We start from the raw sequence: 24,576 nt of genomic DNA on the forward strand, positions 1-24,576 counted from the left end.
CTCATTGAAATTGGACAGTAGAAGATTGGAAAAAACGTTGCCTGGTCTGATGAGTCTCGATTTCTGCTGCGACATTCGGATGGTAGGGTCAGAATTTGGCGTCAACAACATGAAAGCATGGATCCATCCTGCCTTGTATCAACGGTTCAGGCTGGTGGTGGTGGTGTCATGGTGTGGGGAATATTTTCTTGGCACTCTTTGGGCCCCTTGGTACCAATTGAGCATCGTTGCAACGCCACAGCCTACCTGAGTATTGTTGCTGACCATGTGCATCCCTTTATGACCACAATGTATCCAACATCTGATGGCTACTTTCAGCAGGATAATGCGCCATGTCATAAAGCTGGAATCATCTCAGACTGGTTTCTTGAACATGACAATGAGGTCACTGGACTCAAATGGCCTCCACGGTCACCAGATCTCAATCCAATAGAGCATCTTTGGGATGTGGTGGAACTGGAGATTCGCATCATGGATGTGCAGCCGACAAATCTGCGGCAACTGTGTGATGCCATCATGTCAATATGGACCAAAATCTCTGAGGAGCTTTTGAGGAGCTCTGAGGAGCACCTTGTTGAATCTATGCCATGAAGAATTGAGGCAGTTCTGAAGGCAAAAGGGGGTCCAACCCGTTACTAGCATGGTGTACCTAATAAAGTGGCCGGTGAGTGTATATGTAATATATATATATATAGTAACAAAGGTACAAAAATATCCAAGACATTCAAAGCAATATATTTGGTATACATGATGGACTGAAACAGATTCAGAAGCTGACAGGGGACACACACAGTGGTCTGTAGGGGGGGAGGGGGAGGTATACCTCCAACGTATCACCTACATGACAGAGAGACATAAAGCTGATCTACTAACACTGTAAAGTAAAAGCAGCAGAGCTACAATATCGGCCTAGAATCCAATGCAGAACCTACAGAAGTATGGAATAAGGCCATCACTATGCACAGTTAAATGTATCTCAAAATAAGAGAGAGAAAGTGCACTTTCTATTATTCACTTAGCAGTTTTTAACTGAACTATTATCACTTTATTTATAATACCGGCGGTCCACAACTTAAGGACATCCGGCTTACAGACGATTCCTAGCTCCAGGCTGCAATGATCACCTGGTAAGGTGTCTGTAATGAAGATTTGTTGATAATCTTTGTTCCCATAACAGCACAAAATGTTGAAAATCCAATTGTCACTGGGACAATTTTTTTTTGTCTGAAGTTACATTTATAAGTTATACCAGTTCCAACTTGCATACAAATTCAACTTAATTACAAATCTAAAGAACCTATGGTGTACGTAACCCGGGAACTGACTGTATGTACATATATATATATATATATATATATATATATATATGTGATATTCCTTCCAAACAGAGCAGGAAGTCAGTGATCCCATATCTTCTGATGATGGGAATCAAACACATGTCCATCAAAACAATACTCAGCTCTGGAAGGACAGTCCATGGTAGATCTAGTACAGCGTCATGTGTTACCACCTATACAATTACAGAACGGATGAGTCAGTGCTTCCTGTCTGAAAGTGATCCCACAGCATAGGAAACAAGAGCACGGAGCATGACAGATGTATGATGTGTGCCGCACCATCTGAGCTTTATTGCATCCCCTAGTAATTACACATTCATTTATATAGCACCATCATATTCCGCAGCACATTACAGATCAGGGATGTAGAGCCGTAACCGCAAAGGCGACATTGATATCTAAGGGGGGAATCGTCAGGAGCGCAAATCTCTTTGATTAGAAATACTAAACATATAACAATTTTTGGGCATCCTCTCGCCGGTATGGACAGCAGCGCCTGCAGCTACATGCAGTGTAAACATTGCAGCCTGATGGCAGAGGATGTCATTATGCTAATAACACGCCTTCCTCTGCTCAACCAACACCCCCACCTCTCCCCGTTAAAGAGCCACTTACCCCCTGAGGAGTGGATCTTCTTTGATTTCCTCTGCAAAGACATTTTTAAAGAGCACAGGATATGTGATCATACAGACAGCCTGGCTGCAGCAAGCGGCTATTACATGGCTCTGCCACAGCTCAATGACAAGAGGGAGGGAGCACAGGAAGTCACTGGTGCACCGGGGAGGCTGCTGCCAGCCGGGGCTAATAGCCTTATACTCACAGCACAGGTATTAGCATTTATAGGCCTGGCTGACAAAGACGACTGCAGAGCTAAATACGTTCATATTTGTATTTTTTTCTTTTCATGTTTTGGAAATTTTTGAACAAGCTGGCGTAAGGTGTACACCCAGGATTATATCATTGTCAGAGCTTCTTCTATGGATAATAGAAAAAAGAATTCTTCATTTATATAGCGCACACATATTACGCAGCGCTGCACAGAGTTTGCCCAATCAGTCCCTGTCCCCAATGGGGCTCACAATCTAATCAACCTAAATTATGTTTTGGAGTGTGGGAGGAAACCGGAGGAAACCTACACATACACGGAGAGAATATACAAACTTTTTGCAGATGTTAACCTGGATGAAACTTGAATCCGGGACCCCAATGCTGCAAGACTGTAGTGCTACCCACTGAGCCACCGAGCGGATAAACCACAACCTGTGCTCAAGAAGAACTTAATTATACTCTGCAGTGTGAATTAATATATAATATACATGGATTAAAGTAAATAAAGTATAATTATAATGGATCCTTATTTATATAGCGCTATCATATTCTGCAACAATTTACAAATCATGGGGTACATAAACAAAATAGGACATTACAGAGTAATAACATGGTAGGATGAAACAATAGGAATGAGTGTGCCATTCCCAAGAGCTTACAATCTATGAAGTTTTACAATAATGACTAGCTTGCAGACTAGGCTTTTTTTAGTGGTGTATAACAGGAGAGGAAAAAACCTGAGATTCAGAAGTAGATATGGTTGCACCTGGATCCAAGAACTTTAGGGGGTCCAGTTCTATAATTGATGCAAAATTATGGGATTGGAACATTTTTGCTTTTCCTATTACTGGCCCCTGCACTTAGTGATTGCCTACTTCTGTGTAAATAATAATGTTTGGAAAAAAAAATACTGTAGCTCATCTTACAAAAAACAAGACTAGTCTAGTTAATTTAACTTTGTTGATGAAAATGTTGAAAGTGCAAACATTAGTTATGTACAACAATATTGAAGGTTAGTTTTAAAACCTGTCATATGATGTATTCTTTTTAAATACTTCACAAAGAATCAGGAGACATACATTACACTGGGAGTAAGGAAAATTTATATAGGAAAGGATTCTTTACAGTCTTCCCCAAGACGCAGAATAGCACATACTGGGACACATTGGGGGTCATTTACTAAGGGCCCGATTCGCGTTTTCCCGACGTGTTACCCGAATATTTACGTTTTGCGACGATTTTCCCTGTATTGCCTGTATTGCCGGCATGCACGCGACTTAATCGGGGGGCATGGCCGAACAAAACCCCAACGGATTGGGAAAAACAGCCGCATTTTAAAACAAAATGTGTTGCGAAACTTGCACTTACCTTCACCAGGTATAGGCCGGTGAATTTCAGGGCATTCCAGCGGGCCTCGGGGAGCTTCAGCGAAGCAGCAACATCTGGTGGACGGCGGAGGAACTAATTTAGTGAATCGCCGGAAGACCCGAATCCACCGCAGAGAACACGCCGCTGGATCGCGAATGGGCCGGGTAAGTAAATCTGCCCCATTTACTTCCGACGATAATGCACTGTCCTGCGATTCACTAAGATCGTGCACCCGATATCCTGCATTTGTCGCTTCCCTGCTCAGGTCCGACGGACCGGTGTATGTAAGTGCATTGTCTAGCGACACAAATTGAAACTTAAATCCCATGCTCAGTCCGAATCTGTCGGATTGTCCAACGGCACACCCCTCGATTTGTGTCAAATGGAAGCCAGTGCAGCTGCGCCACAATCCCAGCGCAAACCCCTATTAAATACCGTTCAAAGCTGCGCAATTCCCGAAAACCATAAACAGTCAGATGAAAGTGCAATCTGTGACCCTTAGTAAATAAGCCCCAATATGTCAGCGTTTCTAAAGGTTCCCTTGAGTGTCCTCTATGTGTTTTCTTAATGAACATAGCTCCAATTATTTAACAATTCCAAGACAAATAACCTTGGATAAACAGCTTGAAATGTGGAATACCTTCCATATGTTATGTTTTCTGACGCGGGATGACTGCATAAACAAAGGAAAACTTTGGAAAACAGTAGAAGCCAGGGGCCCCTCCATTGTGTGCTCACCTGCCGCTGCATGTGCTTGGGGTTGAATAGAAGTTACTTGTCACTGTCAGGGTAAGGGCAGTGTATGGAGTCACTGAAGGATGAGTTATGTGATGTTTGGATAATGCAAACATGGTGTCACCACCGCAGCTGTCACTTTCCTGAGAAAATGAAACTTTCTATTGCAATGACTATAGGTAGATAGACAAACCTGCTTAGACATTTTCACAGTACTGCCAAAAAGGTAAAGTGCTATCCCTTAGAGCAGGGGTCGGGAACCTTTTTGGCTGAGAGAGCCATGAACACCACATATTTTAAAATGTAATTTTGTGAGAGCCATACAATATGCATATGCCCCCCAGTTGATAGGTAGCCACGGCACATGGCCCCCCAGTAGATAGGTAGCCACAGCACATGCCCAAGGTAGATAGGTAGTCATAGCACATGCCACCACTAGATAGGTAGCCACAACAAATACCTCCCAGTAGACAGGTAGCCCCATCACATGCCCCCAGGCCCCATAGATAGGTAGTCACAGCACATGCCCCCAGTAAATAGGTAGTGTGGGGAATTGCTCTGGTAGTTGACTGGTAGCAGTGCAGAAAGCAGGGACACAGGCAGGTTTAAAGTCCAACTTAAGTGTTTTATTCACACTTGCAAAACAGAACACAAATTCAGCCTTGGCTTAGGCACATGCAAAAACGTTACAAAAGTAATTCCTGCCCGGCTAGGCGCTGTCTAACACATTTGGCGGACCCTAGCTATCCGGGTACCAGGCTGCCTGGCACCCGCTCTTGGCCAGCAGCAAGACAGGAGACCCTCAGTTACCTTTGCTGTCAGAATGCAATCTCGCTTTCAGCTCTCCAGGTAGGGCCTCTCCTACTGCTTCTGGCCTGCAGACTAAATCAGGCCATAACGAGACCTGTGACCCGCACCTGTGGGCTATACAAAAGCCCAGGACCGAAGCCCGGGTGGAGTAGGAGTCCCACTACCAGCCTACCCCTACTCCATAATAAGCAGGCCCAGTACGGACATTACAAATGTGTCCATGTTAGCTAGGCCAACACAGACAAAACAGACTATTCCTGATTACTATATGTCTGCATTAACCCTTGGTTTACTGCAGACAAACCCAGGGCTTTTACCACATGTATTTCATCTGCCTGTAAGACAGATAGCGGTTTTCCCACACAACACCTCTCACTTTCTCACAGTAGTCACAGCAAAAAAAGGGAATACTGCATCCAGTGATCATCGCTGCACACACTGCTATTTATCAATAATTTGTCTGAGACCAGATGCAGCCGTCAGAAGAGCCATATCTGGCTCCAGAGCCATAGGTTCCCTACCCCTGCCTTAGAGTGTATCCTTTATGGCACAATGTTTTACCCCTCACAAGCCATAAAACCAATTCCTAAAGATAGTGTCACTGGTAGAGAACATGTCAGTAGATTAATGATGCTTTAACCACAGGTAGAATAATGTATGGATAGTTTCTTCAGTACAAGATACAGCCGGGCATGAGGAGAAGAGTCTGCGTTCCCCAGTGTACCTCTCCTTCTATACAGCCTGTACTCCCATATTACTTTCACTATTGCCCAGCCTGTCCACCTATGATACCCTCCTTATAACCCAAGCTTAACCCAACTTCCCTCCATAAAGCCAGCCACCAAGTTCCCACTTCTATTTATACGGCCAACTCCCAGGGTCCCACTTCTCTTTATATGGCCAGCCCCCAATGCCCTACTTCTTTTTATACAGCCAGCCACCAAGGTCCCATTTATCTTTTTACAGCCAACCCCCAAGGTCCCACTTCTTTTTATATGGCCAGCTTCCAAGGTCTCACTTCTCTTTATATGGACAGTCCCCAAAGTCTCAATTCTCTTCATACAACCAGCCCCAAGGTCCAATTTCTCTTTATACAGCCAGCCCCCAAGTCCCATTTCTCTTTATACGGCCGACCTCCAAAGTGCCACTTCTCATTAAATGGCCAACTACCAAGGTCCCACTTCTCTCCATACAGCCAGCCCCCAAGGTCCCACTTCTCTCTATACAGCCAGCCACCAAGGTCCCATTTCTCTTTATACAGCCAGCCCCCAAGGTCCCACTTCTCTTTACATGGCCAGCCTCCAAAGTGCCACTTCTCATTAAATGGCCAACTACCAAGGTCCAACTTCTCTCCATACGGCCAGTGCCCAAGGCTCCACTTCTCTCTATACAGCAAGCCACAAAGGTCCCACTTCTCTTTGCACGGCCAGCCTCCAAAGTGCCACTTCTCATTAAATGGCCAACTACCAAGGTCCCACTTCTCTCCATACAGCCAGCCCCCAAGGTCCCACTTCTCTCTATACAGCCAGCCACCAAGGTCCCATTTCTCTTTATATGGCCAGCCCCCATACAGCTTCTTCCACACCCTGTATACACAGTACCCTCCCATGTATACACAGCCTCTCCTCCCCCTCCCATGTATATATAGCCTTTCCCCCCCGTATACACAAAACCTCCCCCCTCATGTATACACAGCTTCCCCCCATGTATACACAGCCTTCCGCCATGTATACACAGCCTCTACCCCCACCATGTATACACAGCCTTTCCCCCCCATGTATAGATGGCCTCTCCCCACATGTACACACAGCCTCCCCCCTATGTATACATAGCCTCTCCCCCCCTTGTATACACAGCCCCCCCATGTATACACAGCCTATCCCCCAACCCCCATGTATACACAGTCGCCCCCCCCCCCCCCCCAAAAGAAAAATCCTGCGTACTCACCTTTGGGCTCCAGCCCCAGCGCTCCCCCACAGATCCTCTCCCGCCAGCAGTCGCGTCTCCTGTATAGTAACACAGGCCGGCGTGCTTGATGACATCATCACGCCTGTGTCCTGCTAAGTTGTGCGCATAGTAATTAGCAAGTCCGTGCTACCGGCGGAAAAAGTGCTCAGAGCTGTTGAAAAAGGCTCTGGAGAGCCAAAATGTGAGCAGAATATTAAATGGATGCCATACTTTATGACAAATTGTACCTACAATAAAAAGAAGTTACAAGCTACCTCAAGGTCCCGGGACCTTTTCTTTAATTTGGATACACTGCTAATATCCACGAGCACAAGGTAAGAAGCAGTTTGGGTGTTGTCCATATTTGGAACTTCTCTTTTGGTGTTGTTCTGTTATATTGTCCTGTCTTTGTCTCCGTGTGTGTACTTTGACGCAGAGAGGTAAACGGCGAGCAGCTGTCACGCTTAGGGTAGACTGGGCAATTCGGTAGGGACAGCTGCAAAGTGGTTTTAGCCTTAGGGCCCACTCTTGCTGTACTGCAGCTTTGATTCAATGTATTTGCAAGACCATGAGCCCAAAACCACTCTGTCCTTCCAGTCCATTCAGGCCGCCCCCTCCCCCGTCATAACTGAAACCATTGAGAAATACTGTTTATAATTTAAGTACTGGGTCCCTGAGTGAGGTGGCTTCTTAACACAAATGTGTTTCCTATCCAGTGCACTAACACAGTTGGGAAACTTTCAGGCTCCAGGTGCAGTGGACCCACTGGATCACGGAGCTGGTGAGGTAAGCCAACACCTAGGAATCTAAGTGACACCTGGTTTTCACCAGAGCCCGCGATATGGGTCGCGGGAGCACACGTAACAGAAACTTAATGGTCAAAGAAGCCCTCACAATCGAATGCAACGGGCTGCACCATCACCAATGTTCTCAGTTGCTGTCACGTTACAGGCTGTCACTATACAGTAATGGTGTAGTGGATGTATTAAATGCATCCACAAAGTCAAACACAAAAATTGTAAAGAAAATAGACATTTTAAACATAAACAGGGAGAAAACCACATAAAAATGCAATGACCAGCAGTGATGGAATTCATGAATATAACAGAAACATTCATACAAATACCTATACATAAATAACATATACATTGAATAGTATACAAAGTTGAGTCACACTTATATAACAGCAATAGTTCATAAGAATATACAAATACGCAGCAGTTTATGTGGAAGGGAGACACAATAATGCAAAATGCAAACAATACAGAAAAATCTAAGGTAGGATGAAATGCAAAATGTAAGTGCTGAGTGTGATACAGGCACTGGACCAGGGAATAATAAATCAGAACCTGGAATATACAATAAAAGATCACAGACATGACACATGGCCACACAAAAAATTAAATTACCAACATCTGAAAGACCAGAGCCTCAAAATATGTATATATAGGGAGCATGGCCGGCGCCAGCACCCGGCTTACCCGGGCAAGTGCCGGGGCCCCAGAGGTCCCAGAGGGGCCCACGGCACATACTGGCAACATAAAAAACTCAATTACATCGGCATGCTTGTCGCCGATGTAATTGAGAGAAGCGCCGCACTCACAGTGCTGGCGCAGCTGACAGGGGGCGGCACCACAAGTGGACGCGCACATAACAAAGTAACATCGACGCGGCCGATGTACTTCTGCCGGGGAGCGTCTAATACTGTGCAGGACGCTGCCGATGTGATGACGTCACGCGGCCAGCGTCCCTGCTGCTGCACAGTAGACGCTGCTGTCACTTAGAAGATGTGTGCAACCCTTCAGGTAAGTTAGCGTTTTTTTTTTTTTCTGGCCACTAATAATGTATATTTAATTAATTAATGGAGCCTGTCTGGGGGGGGGGGTATATTATTTAATGGAGCCTGTCTGGGGGGGGGGGGGGTATATTATTTAATGGAGCCTGTCTGTGGGGGTATATAAATGAATGGAGCCTGTCTGGGGGGTATATTAATTAATGGAGCCTGGGGTGGGGGGTATATTAATTAATGGAGCCTGGGGTGGGGGGTGTATATTAATGGAGCCTGGGGGGTATAATAATTACTGTATTCTGGCTGGGGGGTGTATATTACTTAATGGAGCCTGGGGGACTGTATATTAACGGAGCATGGGGGGCTGTATATTAATATTGGTATCTTAAGGTTTTGCGTTTTTAATGCCACCACATGAGTTCATTGCTAAGGGGCCCAGTGAGGCGCTGTCGCCCAGGGGCCCACTGAAACCTGGAGCCGGCCCTGATAGGGAGCTCAGAACCTTTACCAAACCCCCCATTTTCTATGTCAAACTTCCTCATTCCGACTCCAAGGACCCCCACCACAAGTCACTGTGACAATGGCCCCAACCATAACTCATGAGGCTCATTTGGATAATTTACAAAGACGATTTTCTCCAAAAATAGGCCATTAGAAGATAAAGGGGGGAATGGATCCTGTTTCAGGGGACACACATGAAGTTACACTTATATTAGCAGTGATGAGAAGGAAGATGACAAGTACTGTACAGTGCAGGGACATGGTAAGACGGTGGCAGCAATTGGAAGAGATGTCACCGTGCATGTCCCCTCTTTTACCTTATAAATAATGTTCTATTCCAGTACACTGTCCAAACACTGTTAGCCTCCGAAGGGGATGTTGCATCACTTCAGTGTTAAGGAAGCTAGCATGGAGTTGAGGGAAGAACCTTCCTGGTGAAACTCAATTTTACATACCTCCCAACTTTTGGAGCAAGGAAAGAGTGACAAAAGATTTGGCATTTATAGGTTGTTGCCAATTGCCTTCCACCCTGTAGCATTCCCACCACATTGTATAATGCCCCCTTTCCTGTGGTCAGGCACAAAAAATCTTCAGCTCCATGCAGCACAACTCCACACAGCGCTCCTGAAAAAAACTTACTGTATGAGGCTACATTCACACGAACGTATGGGGGACGTATATATCGCCGACGTATATACGGCGTACATACGTCCACCATACACTTTTATGGGCTCACGGCCCTGTACGGGAGCGGTACGGTGCCGCACATGCGGTACTGCTCCGTAGCCCGTAGAAAGATAGGACATCCTATCTTTCTACTTAACAGTGTGCTGTATATTCCTATGGAGAGGGGCGAAGAGGGGCTCCTCTCCGCAGCGCCGATGTATGCCCGCCAATGTAGCCCCCCAATGCAGCTCAGATGTAGCCCCCCCAAATAAATTACAGTATGTACAGCACCCACGATATTATATATATATCAGACAACCTAATCTACAGCATCCTGCTAATTTATATACACACCTTTTTTATTTATATACAATTCCTCTAATTTATTTATATCAGCCCCCCAATACATACTCCCAAATTAAATTATATACAGTATTTCATATAACGCCACCCAGTTTAATTATAATCCAGCTCCTATATACAGATTCCCTATAGACAGTATATAGAGCTACGCTATCCCCAGTAGATAGAATACACATTCCTGATCAGTAGACACAAGTATACACAGCCCCCTAGTAGTATACACAACCCATGAGACCCACAGAAAATAATAAAGGTAATACCGGTGTGTGCGATGACCTGTGTCCAGCAGAACGGATGAACACTGACGGGTTTGTGCTGCACCGATCCGCCTGTCAATTACATTGATGCCTTAGGGGCACAGAATTAATTCATTTTTCAGGTATTACAGACTTGTCAGTGTTTGACATGTCCATACTACTGGTCAATTTGGCACTCCCCATAGGGGTCCAAAATCTGCCGGATGAGGCTGAATCATCATCCCACCACATGGCAGATGCGGCCCTCCTCTGTATAATACCCTCTAAATACCCCACACAAAATACGTTCTAATGCAACATAGCTACATATAATATCCACCTTCCTGTACTATCCCTACGTATAATGTCCCTTCTCAATATTTACCCCCTTATAATATGCTCCTTTCTTTAGCTCCCCACAGATGCCCAGTTTTCTATTATCTCCCACACATAGGGGCAGATTTACTTACCCGGTCCATTCGCGATCCAGCGGCGGGTTCTCTGCGGTGGATTCGGGTCCGCCAGGTGGCGCTGCTGCACTGAAGAGCATCGGAACGCACTGGAGTACACCAAGCCGGGCTGAGTGAAGGTAAGCGCATGCCGAGCGACAATTTATTTTTTTTTAAATGCAGCGGTTTTTCCGAATCCGTCGGGTTTTCGTTCGGCCACGCCCCCCGATTTCCGTTGCTTGCATGTCGGCGCCGATGCGCCACAATCCGATCGCATGCACCAAAAACCCGGGGCAATACAGGGAAAATCGGCGCAAATCGGAAATATTCGGGTAACACGTCAGGAAAACGCGAATCGGGCCCTTAGTAATTGACCCCCAATATCTCCTTCACATATAATACTCCCACTTAGGGAGTCCCCACTTATCCCCACTTATTATGTACTAACTTTATGCACTGCGGGGTGTAACTACAGGGGTAACAGCCACAGAATGGGGTCTGCAGTGTCAGGGGACCCTGGTATCCGACCCGACACACTAAAGAATAGAGGATGTGAACCATTATATACATTTTATATACATATACACATTGTACAGCAAAACTGTACATTTTCCACAGTACACATGAGCGGGCAGGTCAAATGAATAATGTCAGGGAAGTGGTCAGCAGAACAGCAGGATTAGAAATCTCTCATTTCCACTTTCTGCCATCTACTTCCGCCATATCGTCAGCAGCTGTGTATGGTACTGTATGTGTGTGGATATGTGATGTGTACATGCTCTTTATGTGTGTATATGGGATGCATATACGCTGTATGTGTGTATATGGTGTTTGAATATGCTCTATGTGTGTGTGATGTGTATACACTATGTGTGTATATGCTGTATGTCTTCACATGGTAATGTATGCATGTGTGTATTTTCTATATGATAGTGTATATGATCCATATGTGTGCATATGGAACATATATAAATGCTGTATGTATGTCTGTGTATATGCTATATGTTTGTATATATAGTATGTATATACTGTATGATGTGTATATACTGTATGTGTGTATATGGTACTGTATATGCAACATCCCCCACCAGGGCCTGACATTTTGGCTTGGGGCAGCTGGATTCCCCTGGTACCTGAGTGGCTGGCTTGAGTGTGGCATAACGCTCAACTGAGTCATAGTCACTTGGTACAGGTGGAACAGGCCTTGCCCACGGTGGCCAGGTATTCTACAGGTGGAGTACAAGAAAGAGGGTAATGCCACGGGTGGATGGAAACGGGTGGGGCACTACCGATGAGGAGAGATGAGGAGGTGCTATAGCAATCCTCCACGGCATGCTCTTGAAGGTAGACTCCTGCAGCGAGCCTGATATCTGCAGGCCATGTGTCTAGACAGCATGTCTCATCAGAAAACTCTCACTGGCCTAGAAATTTCCAGCCACAAGGGGTTTTACTAAGCTCCTCTGGAGGGCAGAGATCTCAGATTATCCAACCAGAACCTTTGTACAATATGGAATTAACATTCATAAACATGACATTCTATTGTCACACTATATTTCCTTCCCAGGCAGATGTAATGCAGCTGCAATACCAAATATAGACAGTAGATGGCACACAGAGGTGATCAGGCTCTGTGGGACACATGCAATCTAATTAGAAGCAATATTTTGTGATGACACTGCATTGGCAGGGACATTACATATGTATGTGTGCATATATAGTATGTATGTATAATAAAATTATGTATATTTACTGTGGGTGTACATACTGTGGGTGTGTACAAGAAGTATATATACTGTATTCATAGAAATACATATACTGTATGTTTGTCTAATATGTGTATATACTGCAAGTATAACTGTATAACCAATATATTAGAGGGAAGGGGGGCCCATTCAGTCCTAGTTATGCCCCTGCTACTCCCCATTGTTATAGGCCATAAATGTGGGTCAGGGAAATGCTTTCTTTAAAATTGCACTAGAGCCAGTTTTCCTTTTCCCCACTGTGTAAAACTTGCTTGCATATTCCTTTCCTAGAATTCTCAATGACACTTGCTTGGTAATGCATGAAGGGTGACATTGTCACCGTATGTTACCCAATTAAACTACTAGCGTGTAAAATGTCCTTTCTAGAAAATTTCAACAATTTACCTATCCAAGCCAAAGTCATGTGAAAATAAACAGAGATGAGTCAGATTTTGCCTGAGATGAGTCAAATTTATAGGCTTCAGGGGGAGGGTCACTTCAGTCACCTTTGTCTTTGGTTCTCATTTAATTCACTACATCTATAAGTCAACTCTTCATCATTATGAATGAAAATGCAATAACTTTGATGTCCTCTAGATGGCAAAAGAATTCTTTTTAACTGAGCATAGAATAAAATGCATCAGAAGTGGGGAACTGGGTGCATTGTACTTTACAGCCTTCTACCTGTAGAAGGGCCAAATAGACCTGAAATACAGATAAGTAAATCTACCAGGGATATCACGGAGCATCCGGGGGACCATGCCTCCGGGGCGGTCTGCTGAAACTATCTGCACAATCTCTTAGCTCATACAACCACTGGAGCGTACAGGGGAATATTCACACCTAATAAGAATAGAAACTTATCAATTCATTTCTGATTTATATTTCTCCTAGCTGAACGATATACAGTAGGACAAGAGCATCAGTAGTCAGGGATCTTGTAGACAAATCTGTGATGTCATAGCAGGTTACAAAACTAAACTCTACTTGTGATGTTCCAACAGATTTCCTTACCCAAATACACAAGTAATCTCGTCAGTCTACCTTAAAAACGCATACGTTGAATACAGATCACATGGGGAGAGATTTATCAGTCCTGAAATAATCTTATTAAAGGGAACCTGTCATCAGCCTCTTGCCGACGTTGGCGCGTATGCAGCTGTCCCTACCGGACGGACTGCATAAAGTAGCGGAGCTGCAGAGAAGCGTTGGAAAGGTGAGTATATTTTTTTAAATTATATTTGGACAGGCCCCACCAGTCCTAGACCAGCCCCAGGCCAGTCGGCCCACTGGGATTTCCCCACGGTGGGTTATATGGCCAATCCGCCCTTGAGTGAAGGTGTTGATGGAGGTGTATGGAGAGAACTCAGGATGACACAGTAATATACAGCAGATGTCCACCGCTAACACTTGGCAATGATGGTGGCTGTAAACCTGTTTGATGCAACCCTATTAAACCCTATTAGAAGTTCATCCATGCTAGCAGGGAGCCAGGTAATGTCTAACATTCGGTTATAAAGTACTGAAACGGTTCAGAATGCCAACAAACGCATTTTAATCTCATAATTGCAGAGGCTGCCACCAACTAAAAAATGACATTTCCTTTTAAGGCTCATGTAAATCCTATACAAAATCCTAAAGTATTCTTAACATATTACAGATAACCAAAGTATTACCCAATACATACCCATAATAAAGAACTGCTAAATTATGTATCTTACATAAAGGAATACATATTCCCACATTACCTATGTCCTATGTCATAAATGTGTAAAATTGGAAAACCCATGAAGGTTCACATTGCAGCATATACAGTATCCAGTATTCGTAAGTCAATACTAGAAGTGGATCCATTTTGAGGAAGGCTCTAGATTACAGGATGCAGTCAGAATTCAATACCAAACAAATCCCATTTTGGTAAGAAAAAGTATTTGTTTGTTTGTTTGTTATAAAACTTGATGTAAGGCGGGATGTTTACTAGCTCGGTGGTCATGGCGGGCACGTTATGTCTTCATCTCCCACCTCTCATCGTGGGCTGCGGCCACACCACTGTCTCCACCGGGCCCCAAAATGCATGAATTCTCATAGATTTGAAAGTCTGGTACCAGAGCCCTGGTAAGAAAAAGACAAAAGCAGATGTCTAGGTAACACTATTCAATTAGATCCTTCATAGATGTTTTGTGATGATTCCTGAACCCGCATTTATTGTTTGACTCAGATCAGGGATTTGTTATTTGGGGGTGACTATGGCTGGGGCTGAATCTAATCCGTAGCTGGATACCCTAAGCTTGACTTGCACCTTGAATCTGACCTCTATCTGTCCTCCCGCCTCCCGCCTCCTTCATTTTAACCGTCCTCCTTCAGGTGCCGAGAGCCGTGACGTCACCAAGCTCTCGGTACCTATCGCGCATGCGCAGATACTAACTATCGCACAGCCAGCCGGCGATAGGTGCCGAGAGCTTGGTGACGTCACGGCTCTCGTCACCCGAAGGAGGACGGCTACAATGAAGGAGGCGGGAATAATTAAAGATCGGAAGCCATCTCCCTTCCGAAGATGACGTAGGGTAGCACCGGAGGGCTATTTACATATGTAAGTAAAAAGTTTTTTTAGCTTAACTAACGATCGCCGTGCCTAACTAAAGTATGTGCCGGCATCAGTATTAAATAGCCTACCAGGTGGTCTGCTCGCATGATTTTATCATGCGAGCAGTGGTAGGTTTCCTTTAACATTTGCACTGTTATCATTGGAGCCTCCATCATTGCCATCTACTCAGCACCCCCAGGTCCTGACAGTCTATATGAGCTGTATTTGTGTTTATGCTGTATATGTTTGCATGGTGTGTATATTCTGTGTTTATATATTTAGTGCATAAATGTTTATATACATAAATGTGTACTCATGAGTGTATGCAGCTGTTAACTTTATGGGTCACATTCATCTATGGTGAGGCAAACCTGGCGCACGGTCTGCAATAATTCTGAGCACCTTGTACACACCGATCGCACTTAAACTGAGTGCACCATTTTTGTTTGGTGCACTCAGTTTAACGGCACCGCAATGCCCCTTTAGGGTGCAGAGTTTTGTGTCGTAAAACTGGCGCAAACACATCATAAATATATCTGCAATCAATTTGTATTTATGTGCAAAGTATGGCAGAAAACTGGTGCAGCCAGTTTAATAAATGTGGTCCTATGTATGTGTGTATATAAGTATATGAATGTGTGTATATATGGGTGTATACATGTGTGTATAAAGATGTGTGTACAAATACACTCACCGGCCACTTTATTAGGTAACCTGTCCAACTGCTCGTTAACACTTAATTTCTAATCAGCCAATAACATGGCGGCAACTCAGTGCATTTAGGCATGTAGACATGGTCAAGACAATCTCCTGCAGTTCAAACCGAGCATCAGTATGGGGAAGAAAGGTGATTTGAGTGCCTTTGAACGTGGCATGGTTGTTGGTGCCAGAAGGGCTGATCTGAGTATTTCAGAAACTGCTGATCTACTGGGATTTTCACGCACAACCATCTCTAGGGTTTACAGAGAATGGTCCGAAAAAGAAAAAACATCCAGTGAGAGGCAGTTCTGTGGGCGGAAATGCCTTGTTGATGCCAGAGGTCAGAGGAGAATGGGCAGACTGGTTCGAGCTGATAGAAAGGCAACAGTGACTCAAATCGCCACCCGTTACAACCAAGGTAGGCAGAAGAGCATCTCTGAACGCACAGTACGTCGAACTTTGAGGCAGATGGACTACAGCAGCAGAAGACCACACCGGGTGCCACTCCTTTCAGCTAAGAACAGGAAACTGAGGATACAATTTGCACAAGCTCATCGAAATTGGACAGTAGAAGATTGGAAAAAACATTGCCTGGTCTGATGAGTCTCGATTTCTGCTGCGACATTCGGATGGTAGGGTCAGAATTTGGCGTCAACAACATGAAAGCATGGATCCATCCTGCCTTGTATCAACGGTTCAGGCTGGTGGTGGTGGTGTCATGGTGTGGGGAATATTTTCTTGGCACTCTTTGGGCCCCTTGGTACCAATTGAGCATCATTGCAACCCCACAGCCTACCTGAGTATTGTCCATCCCTTTATGACCACAATGTACCCTGTAACATCTGATGGCTACTTTCAGCAGGATAATGCGCCATGTCATAAAGCTGGAATCTTCTCAGACTGGTTTCTTGAACATGACAATGAGGTCATTGTACTCAAATGGCCTCCACAGTCACCAGATCTCAATCCAATAGAGCATCTTTGGGATGTGGTGGAACAGGAGATTCGCATCATGGATGTGCAGCCGACAAATCTGCGGCAACTGTGTGATGCCATCATGTCAATATGGACCAAAATCTCTGAGGAATGCTTCCAGCACCTTGTTGAATCTATGCCACGAAGAATTGAGGCAGTTCTGAAGGTAGAAGGGGGTCCAACCCGTTACTAGCATGGTGTACCTAATAAAGTGGCCGGTGAGTGTATGTATATATATATATTTATTAAGAGGAAGCGGGACCCCATGCAGAAGCCTCTTATGGGGCCCAGCGTCTTCTATTTACACCCCTGGAACACCCAATACATAGGGTCATGTGCTAGTCATGGAAACAATCGTTGGGTTCCTACTGTGGGTTCCTACCTTGACATTTTATTAATACATTTTTAGAAAAAGTTTGAACTTTCTCTGATTTGAGCCATTTCCCACAACAGACAGTCTGCACTACTTTCTAGCTGTAGAGTTACATCAGGCGGTGATCAGCACTCCCATCATCCTCACGTTGATTACGGCTGAGCTGAGTTTCCAGTCTTGTGTCCTAGTCACCTCACACAGAGCACTGCCTTGCTGGTGTCATAGATATGATTGCAGACAGACATGCAGTCACTAGGGGATTATTGATGCTTATCGGGCATGTCAGAGCACTGACTGTGTGCACCGCTCATCCCATAAGACCGCCGCTAGTCGTAAACAGAGGGGAGGTGGTGTCTCACAATATTAAGTCACACTCCCTGTGTATTTATGTCTCAGCAGTGAAGCCACTAAATTGATCTTTGCTTTACTTCGTAGCCAAATACAGTACATATTATAAGTGTATTCTCATGTGTCAGGGTCTGCCCTCTCTTCGCACTCTGCCCTGAGGGGATTGTTATTTTTAATGAAGTTTTCTTTTACCTGTTCCTTTAACCCAGATCAAGTGTATTATATAGATATAAGAATTATTACTAAGCTTGAGGTTTAGGTTTACTATAGGTTTATTATGTGCATAATTTAGTTTGTTAAAGAATTATAGGGATATCCCCTAATAATAATGTTATGGCACCACTCAGGGCCAGCTCCAGGCCCCTGGGGGACAGAGCTCCTTTGCAGTGAACTTGCATGCCGGCATTGAAAACTCAGAAACAAAAACAGTCCCCTGTTCCTTAAAATATTCCCTAGTTTATCATCCCAAAAAGCCCTGTCATGGTTATTTTATATACAACCCCCTCAAAGGTTATTTTATATACAGCCCCCTCATGGGTTATATTTAATACACCCCCCTTACCCCTCACCAGGCACTGCCAGGCTGCTGGGGACTAAGATTTGGCTGTGTGGGCCCCCCCACCCCAGCAGCTCCGGTCCCCTGGACTTGCCCAGGTATGCCTGGTGCTGGCGCCAGCCCTGGCACCAGTGTCGGAAGTGAGTGCCCAGGCCCCACCAGTAAAATCTTTAAATGGTGCCTGTTACTGTACACCTACATGCAAATATTACCTGATGTCCATTTGCAAATTCCTAAAACAGACCCATAGCTTGCTTTCTAGTCATTGCCTTGGACTTTCATGTTCCTACGAGCCCTGTAAGTAACCTGCTGATTACCCTTCACCTATAACTTAGGCCCTCTTAGCTCTGTGAGCCAGCAATATATGCCCATAAAGTAGGGCCTGGGTGACCACCAAGCTCAGGGGCCCACTGGTGGATTCACCTTTGGATCAGCCTATATGGCACCTTATTAGGTCACAGCCTCCTTCCCCTCTTGTTCTCTACAGTGGTGGGAGCCCATACTCTCCTTTTAACTTGTTCCATACCCAGTTGTCGCCATTGCCTAATATATTGTTTATGGAACAGGAAAGGACTCAATTTTGTCACTTAAAGTTCTTGGCCTCAGGTGTAATTGCACCATCCTTAACCCTTCAGGACACATCCTTAGCCGAGAAGGTTTTCGTGACCCTCAATTACCTACTGTGGTCTCTAGTCTGTTCTGTCCATGACATGAGCTGGGAGTCTTAGTGACCATAAGGCAGTGGTGGCGAACCTATGGCACTGGTGCCAGAGGTGGCACTCAGAGCCATTTCTGTGGGCACTCAAACCATCGCCCCATGACAGAGATCACCAAATAGGACCAAATCTTCCTGCAGTCCCAGGCAACTTAAGCGACACTTCATTGGCTGTTTGGAACTGTGGGAAAAGTGAGAAGGTGTTGAAAGAAGCACAATGGGGCAGATTTATCAAGCTGTCTGAAAGTCAGAATATTTCTAGTTGCCCATGGCAACCAATCACAGCTCCCCTTTAAAATATTCATGAGCACTGGTAAAATGAAAGCTGAGCTGCGATTGGTTGCCATGGGCAACTAGAAATATTCTGACTTTCAGACAGCTTGATAAATCTGCCCCATTATCTTTGAAGCTCATCCTGCTGGACCCACCTTACCTTCTCTACAGAGAGACCCTGGAGAGAAGCTACAACGGGAGTCTGATTTGCCCTCCTTCTTTAAACTGTATCAGTGGCCTCAGGGGGCGGATATGATTGAAAGATGAAGGAAGAACAGGTAGCAATAAGTTACTGCTTAAAATGCCATGTTGGCACTCCGCAATAAATAAGTGGATTTTTAGTTGTAGTTTGGGCACTCGGTCTCCAAAAGGTTCGCCATCACTGCCATAAGGTGTTTTTTCTCATATCAAGAGATTAGTACTATAATTGATACATTTAGATGTAGTATGAGGCTATATAGTGGGGTGTGGGCCCTACAGCTTACAGTTACAGTTCATCTCTTTGTTACGAAGGGGTTTTCTAAAATTCCTGGAATTTCCATGTTAGGCCATGGTGGAATAAAAAGAAAAATAAATAAAAAACAGAGATAGTAGTTATCCAGGAGACCAGCTTTGACCAGTGAGAAGCTTCATCTATCATGGGGCATCACTGGTGACATCCCATGACTGGGTGCAGTCACCGTAGACTGGGGGGCTTGAGTATGATAAGAATAGAATGCTTCCTTTTTTTTCACTCAACTTTGTTCCACAGGGTGTCCCAGAATTGCCCGAAAACCATTGTAACACAAATATGAATTGCAGTGGATCCTTGTACTTCAGGGAAAACCTGGTCACAAATACTGCAGACAGAATAAGCCCTGAATGTCTACCCCCCCCCCCCCCCCCATTTGCTGGAGCCATACACCAGTATTTAGCCCATTATTGTTTACGGTGTGACCCTTCCTGTTCGTTCTCCCGTCTCCTAGGCCTGTTATATTCTTCATAAACACATTCTAAACATTGTAGAAATGTTATTTTATTTGGAGAAGGAGACAGATGTGACCGATGTTTTAACTCCCGTTAATGTCCGTGTTTATGAAATCCAGTAATCTTCTGGTTGTTTTTATGCAGAACATGTAGAAAAGAAATGTTTCCTGAGTTAGAATGTGCGTATTTAACAGATGTCCCCATTAAATCTAGATTTATAACACGTTTATATACTTGCCAGAAGGAATTACACCAATAACATGAAATAGGCTTAATGTCCTCTTGTAGCTATGGGGTGTTTTCCTTTGTATAAGTGTCCATTTTTAGCAATAAGTCTTAGCCTTTGTTATGTAAAGCAAATAGCGTGACATATATAAGCCTCCATAAGAAGGAACTTATCAGGGCTGTAACAGTTTTAATCTACGGCCACACAGGGAGTAATATGAGCAGGTTAGCCACTTCAAACACGGCACTACTAACTCTCTTCTACTATAAGTAAAGGGAACCTGTCATCAAGAACAGGCACAATAAAGCTCACTCACCCCTCACTATGCCTTGGTTGAAAAGTTCAGTGCAGGTTTCCCAGCTTAAATCTGCCCTCTCCCACCAGTAAAATTGTTCCCCAGACATTTTTCTTCCCTTGTCTACGTTGGCCCCGCCCCCACTAGTGCATGGCCATGCCCATAGCTGCTAGGCTCCACCCATGGTGGGGTGAATGAAATGGTGATAAGATCTGCAGTTTCCCACACAGTGCTCACTGCTAAATTCACCAATCAGTAAGAGGGACAGTATTCTGGTAAGGGACTTCCTGTCCGCTTAGGCCGAGATTTGAAGAGACACTGAGCTGTCAATCAAAAGCAGGAGGCGTGGATTACTTGCAGCCTGATGTAAACATGATTCTTCTATTGAGAAAAACATTTTTGATTAAGGTACAGTGCCCCAGTGGCAGATCATTTTAGGTGATATGGGGAGGACTTTTAACCCCTTATGAGCAGGTATTACTGGTGTGAAGGGTAAAATTCTAGCAACAGGTCTTATTTAAGGATGCAGCCCCTTTTTCAATGGCACTTCAAACAGTCGACCCATGGCACTCCACAATCAGTGCCACACCAATTATAGGTGTGTGTGGTGGTTTTATTTTGAGTTGCACATAAACTAAACATATGGCCTTTTAGGTGAAGTGTCTTGCAACATAAAGGGGTATTCTGATTACTTAATAATAATTCCTTTATTTATATAGCGTAGACAGATTACACAGCGCTGCTCAGAGCTTTCCAAATCAGTCCCTGTCCCCAATGGTGCTCACAATCTAATCAACCTACTAGTATGTTTTGGAGTGTGGGAGGAAACCGGAGGACCCGGAGGAAATCCACACAAACACGGAGAGAACATACAAACTCTCTGCAGATGTTGACCAATAAGCCACCATGCTGCCCGCTAGCAATTTAAAAAAAATTAAAAAACAATATAGCAATCTTATGTTTGTCTTCACTGATATTTACCATTTTGCAAGTATTTTCTTAGCTTTTATCCCCTTCCAAGGCCCAGATCTTCACAGGCCATTTTCAAGATAGTGCTATCACTTCTGTCTCATACTGTCCTGAAGCTCTGAAAACTACCTTTCCCATGTGGCCTTGCTGCCTGCCGATGTGTGTCCATGTGGGTGCGCTTTCCCGCTAGCCAGTGGTAAACTTACGAAGCAGCAGAGTACATGGTGATGGTGAGTACAGTTTAGCTACTCACTGGTGCCATGCCCTCTCTTGCTCCGGCTGACTGTTGAGTAATGGAAGGAGATGAAGGTTGGACTGGGAAGATGCCCTGCGCACATGTGCGACCAGGGGTAGAGAGAAATAACAGGTCGTAAGTATGGGAAACCGAGAGGGAACGATGGCCAAGGTGTTCAACAAAGGTAACATTTTTACAAGAAAATGCTTGGAAACTTTAATTAACATAACATTGTGTTATGAATCTTTTTATGTACAAAATAGATAGCACTTGTTGTAACTGGAAGCAAGTTTCTACTGAGAAAACCTATTCCCCGAATAAATAAAAATTGCCATTTTATTAATGTGCAAATGAGAATTTGGTCCTCTATGTACGTGCCCATGAAGTGTTGGGCAGTGAAACGTTCGTTTAAAACTTTTGCACTTTCCTTCCTGGGCCGATGTATAATAACTTCACTGGGAAGATTTTGATATACCGTATATACTCGTGTATAAGCCGAGATTTTCAGCACAAAAAATGTGCTGAAAAACCTCACCTCGGCTTATACATGAGTCAACTAAAAAAAATAATACTCACCCTCCGGTGTCCAGATCCTCGGCGGCAGCTCCCGATTCTCGGCGGCGGCTCCGCTCCTCTCTTCTTTCTTCACTGGCGGGTCCCGGTCTCTTTGCTTACTTCATTAGCCGGCAGTTGCGTCCATGCGACACTGCCGCATCATAGCGTGCGCCCGCCAGCATATCGCATGGACGCGATTGCCGACTCTTGAAGTATGCAAAGAGACCCGGAGCCGCCAGTGAAGAAAGAAGAGAGGAGCTGCCGCCGAGGTTCGGAAGCCGCCATGAGGACCGGGAGCCACCGCCGAGGACCGGGAGCCGTGCCGAGCATCAAAGGTGAGTATCGCCGGAGGGTGAGTAGTAAGTTTTATTTTTATTCGCTTGGCATACTGGGGGCTGGCTGTATACTACTTGGGGCTGGCTGTATACTACTTGGGGCTGGCTGTATACTACTTGGGGCAGGCTGTATACTACATGGGGGCAGGCTGTATACTACTGGGGGCAGGCTGTATACTACATGGGGGCAGGCTGTATACTACATGGGGTAGGCTGGCTGTATACTACTTGGGGCAGGCTGACTGTATACTACTTGGGGCAGGTTGACTGTATACTACATGGGGCAGGCTGGCTGTATACTACATGGGGCAGGCTGGCTGTATACTACATGGGACAGGCTGGCTGTATATTACAGGGGGCAGGCTGGCTGTATACTACAGGGGGCAGGCTGGCTGTATACTACAGGGGGCAGGCTGTCTGTATACTACAGGGGGCAGGATGGCTGTATACTACAGGGGGTAGGCTGGCTGTATACTACAGGGGGCTGGCTGTATACTACACCCTCGGCTTATACTGGAGTCAATAGGTTTTTCCAGTTTTTGGTGGTAAAATGAGCTTGGCTTATACTCGGGTCGGCTTATACTCGAGTATATACGGTAGTTCTTGTGGACCCTACTGTATTATTCCTTGCTTCAAGCCAGGTTCCTAATTTGTTTTGGTTTTTATTTATTGTTCTGACTACGCTCCTGTCTTATCGCCTAGATCTGGTGCCAAAATATTACTCTGTTCTGATTATATTCTTGGGTGGCCACCGTGTCCCTGTGCAACTAGCACAATCCGGTGCTGGCTCTGTGGTCCTGTTCTGAAGACCATGTCCCGTCTTGTTCTTGTCCTGTGTTTAGCTGGCACAATTATTGACTATTATGAGGACCTTATCTTCTTGCTTAGGGGTTATACATCGTAACCCAGTCTATCCGGCTCCAAACCAATGGAGAATGTGTAAACTCACCATTAGGAAACACTTCTCCAAGCTCAAAACTGCAGTAAGCCGGTTCAGAGAGCAGATCATTGAAGATATTAATCTGTATGACTCTATTCATGGCACAATGGTCAGAACACCACGTGGATAATGGGCTTGTGATCCTGATAAATGACATGATGAGGTCAGTGGGAACTGAGAGACCACGAATGTACATGACATGACGCACATTCATATCTACGGTCCATGCATGTGAGGTTCTGTCTGCAAACTGGCAGCACTTTTACTGGTTTATACAAAGGGTGCGAGACCGGAGTTGTCTTCAGGAAAGAACTTTTTAAAGTCTTTTAAAGAGACCATGTGAAATCATATTTTTGATATAGAAAAAGTCTATATGTCAATATCTATCTAATATACAGAAGACACTAGCTGTTCAGCGGGACATTTATTCACAGAAGTGTCCTCATTATCAGCCCAAGGACAATCAGTGACAAGTACACTGCTCAAAAAAAAGGGGTATTCCCAAGAAGACAATTTGGGGCACATGAGGAGATTACTGAAAGTGCATTGTCCGTGTATAATGCATATAGTGTATATATGTGCTGTGATTCACTAAGATTGTGAGTTCACCTTCTTCTTCCTGGTGCATGTAAGTGCATTGTCTTGTGACACAATTTGAAAGTTAAATCCTGCGCTCAGTCCTGAATCAGTCGGATCGTCCGACGACACGGCTTCCCCCCCCCCCCCCCCCGATTCGTGTCACATGAAAGCTGGCACAGCAG

At 44.8% G+C, this 24,576-nt stretch overlaps 1 protein-coding gene across 2 annotated transcripts in view; it reads right to left on the reverse strand.

Annotated features, from left to right (window-relative positions):
* ATP8A2 (ATPase phospholipid transporting 8A2) overlaps window positions 1-24,576 on the reverse strand; it is a 493,942-nt gene that overhangs the window by 462,177 nt on the left and 7,189 nt on the right. Inside the window, exon 1 of one of the 2 annotated variants that reach the window (XM_072134326.1) lies at window positions 1,953-2,094. The exons of the other annotated variant lie outside the window; for it this stretch is intronic. Within the exon in view, the coding sequence (XP_071990427.1) occupies window positions 1,953-1,995 (43 nt within the window). The 5' untranslated portion in view covers window positions 1,996-2,094. Of the gene's footprint in view, window positions 1-1,952; window positions 2,095-24,576 lie in introns of those variants that run through there. 2 annotated transcript variants of the gene reach the window in all.

The sequence above is a fragment of the Engystomops pustulosus genome, chromosome 2, assembly GCF_040894005.1.
Source record: "Engystomops pustulosus chromosome 2, aEngPut4.maternal, whole genome shotgun sequence".
NCBI lineage: Eukaryota > Metazoa > Chordata > Amphibia > Anura > Leptodactylidae > Engystomops > Engystomops pustulosus.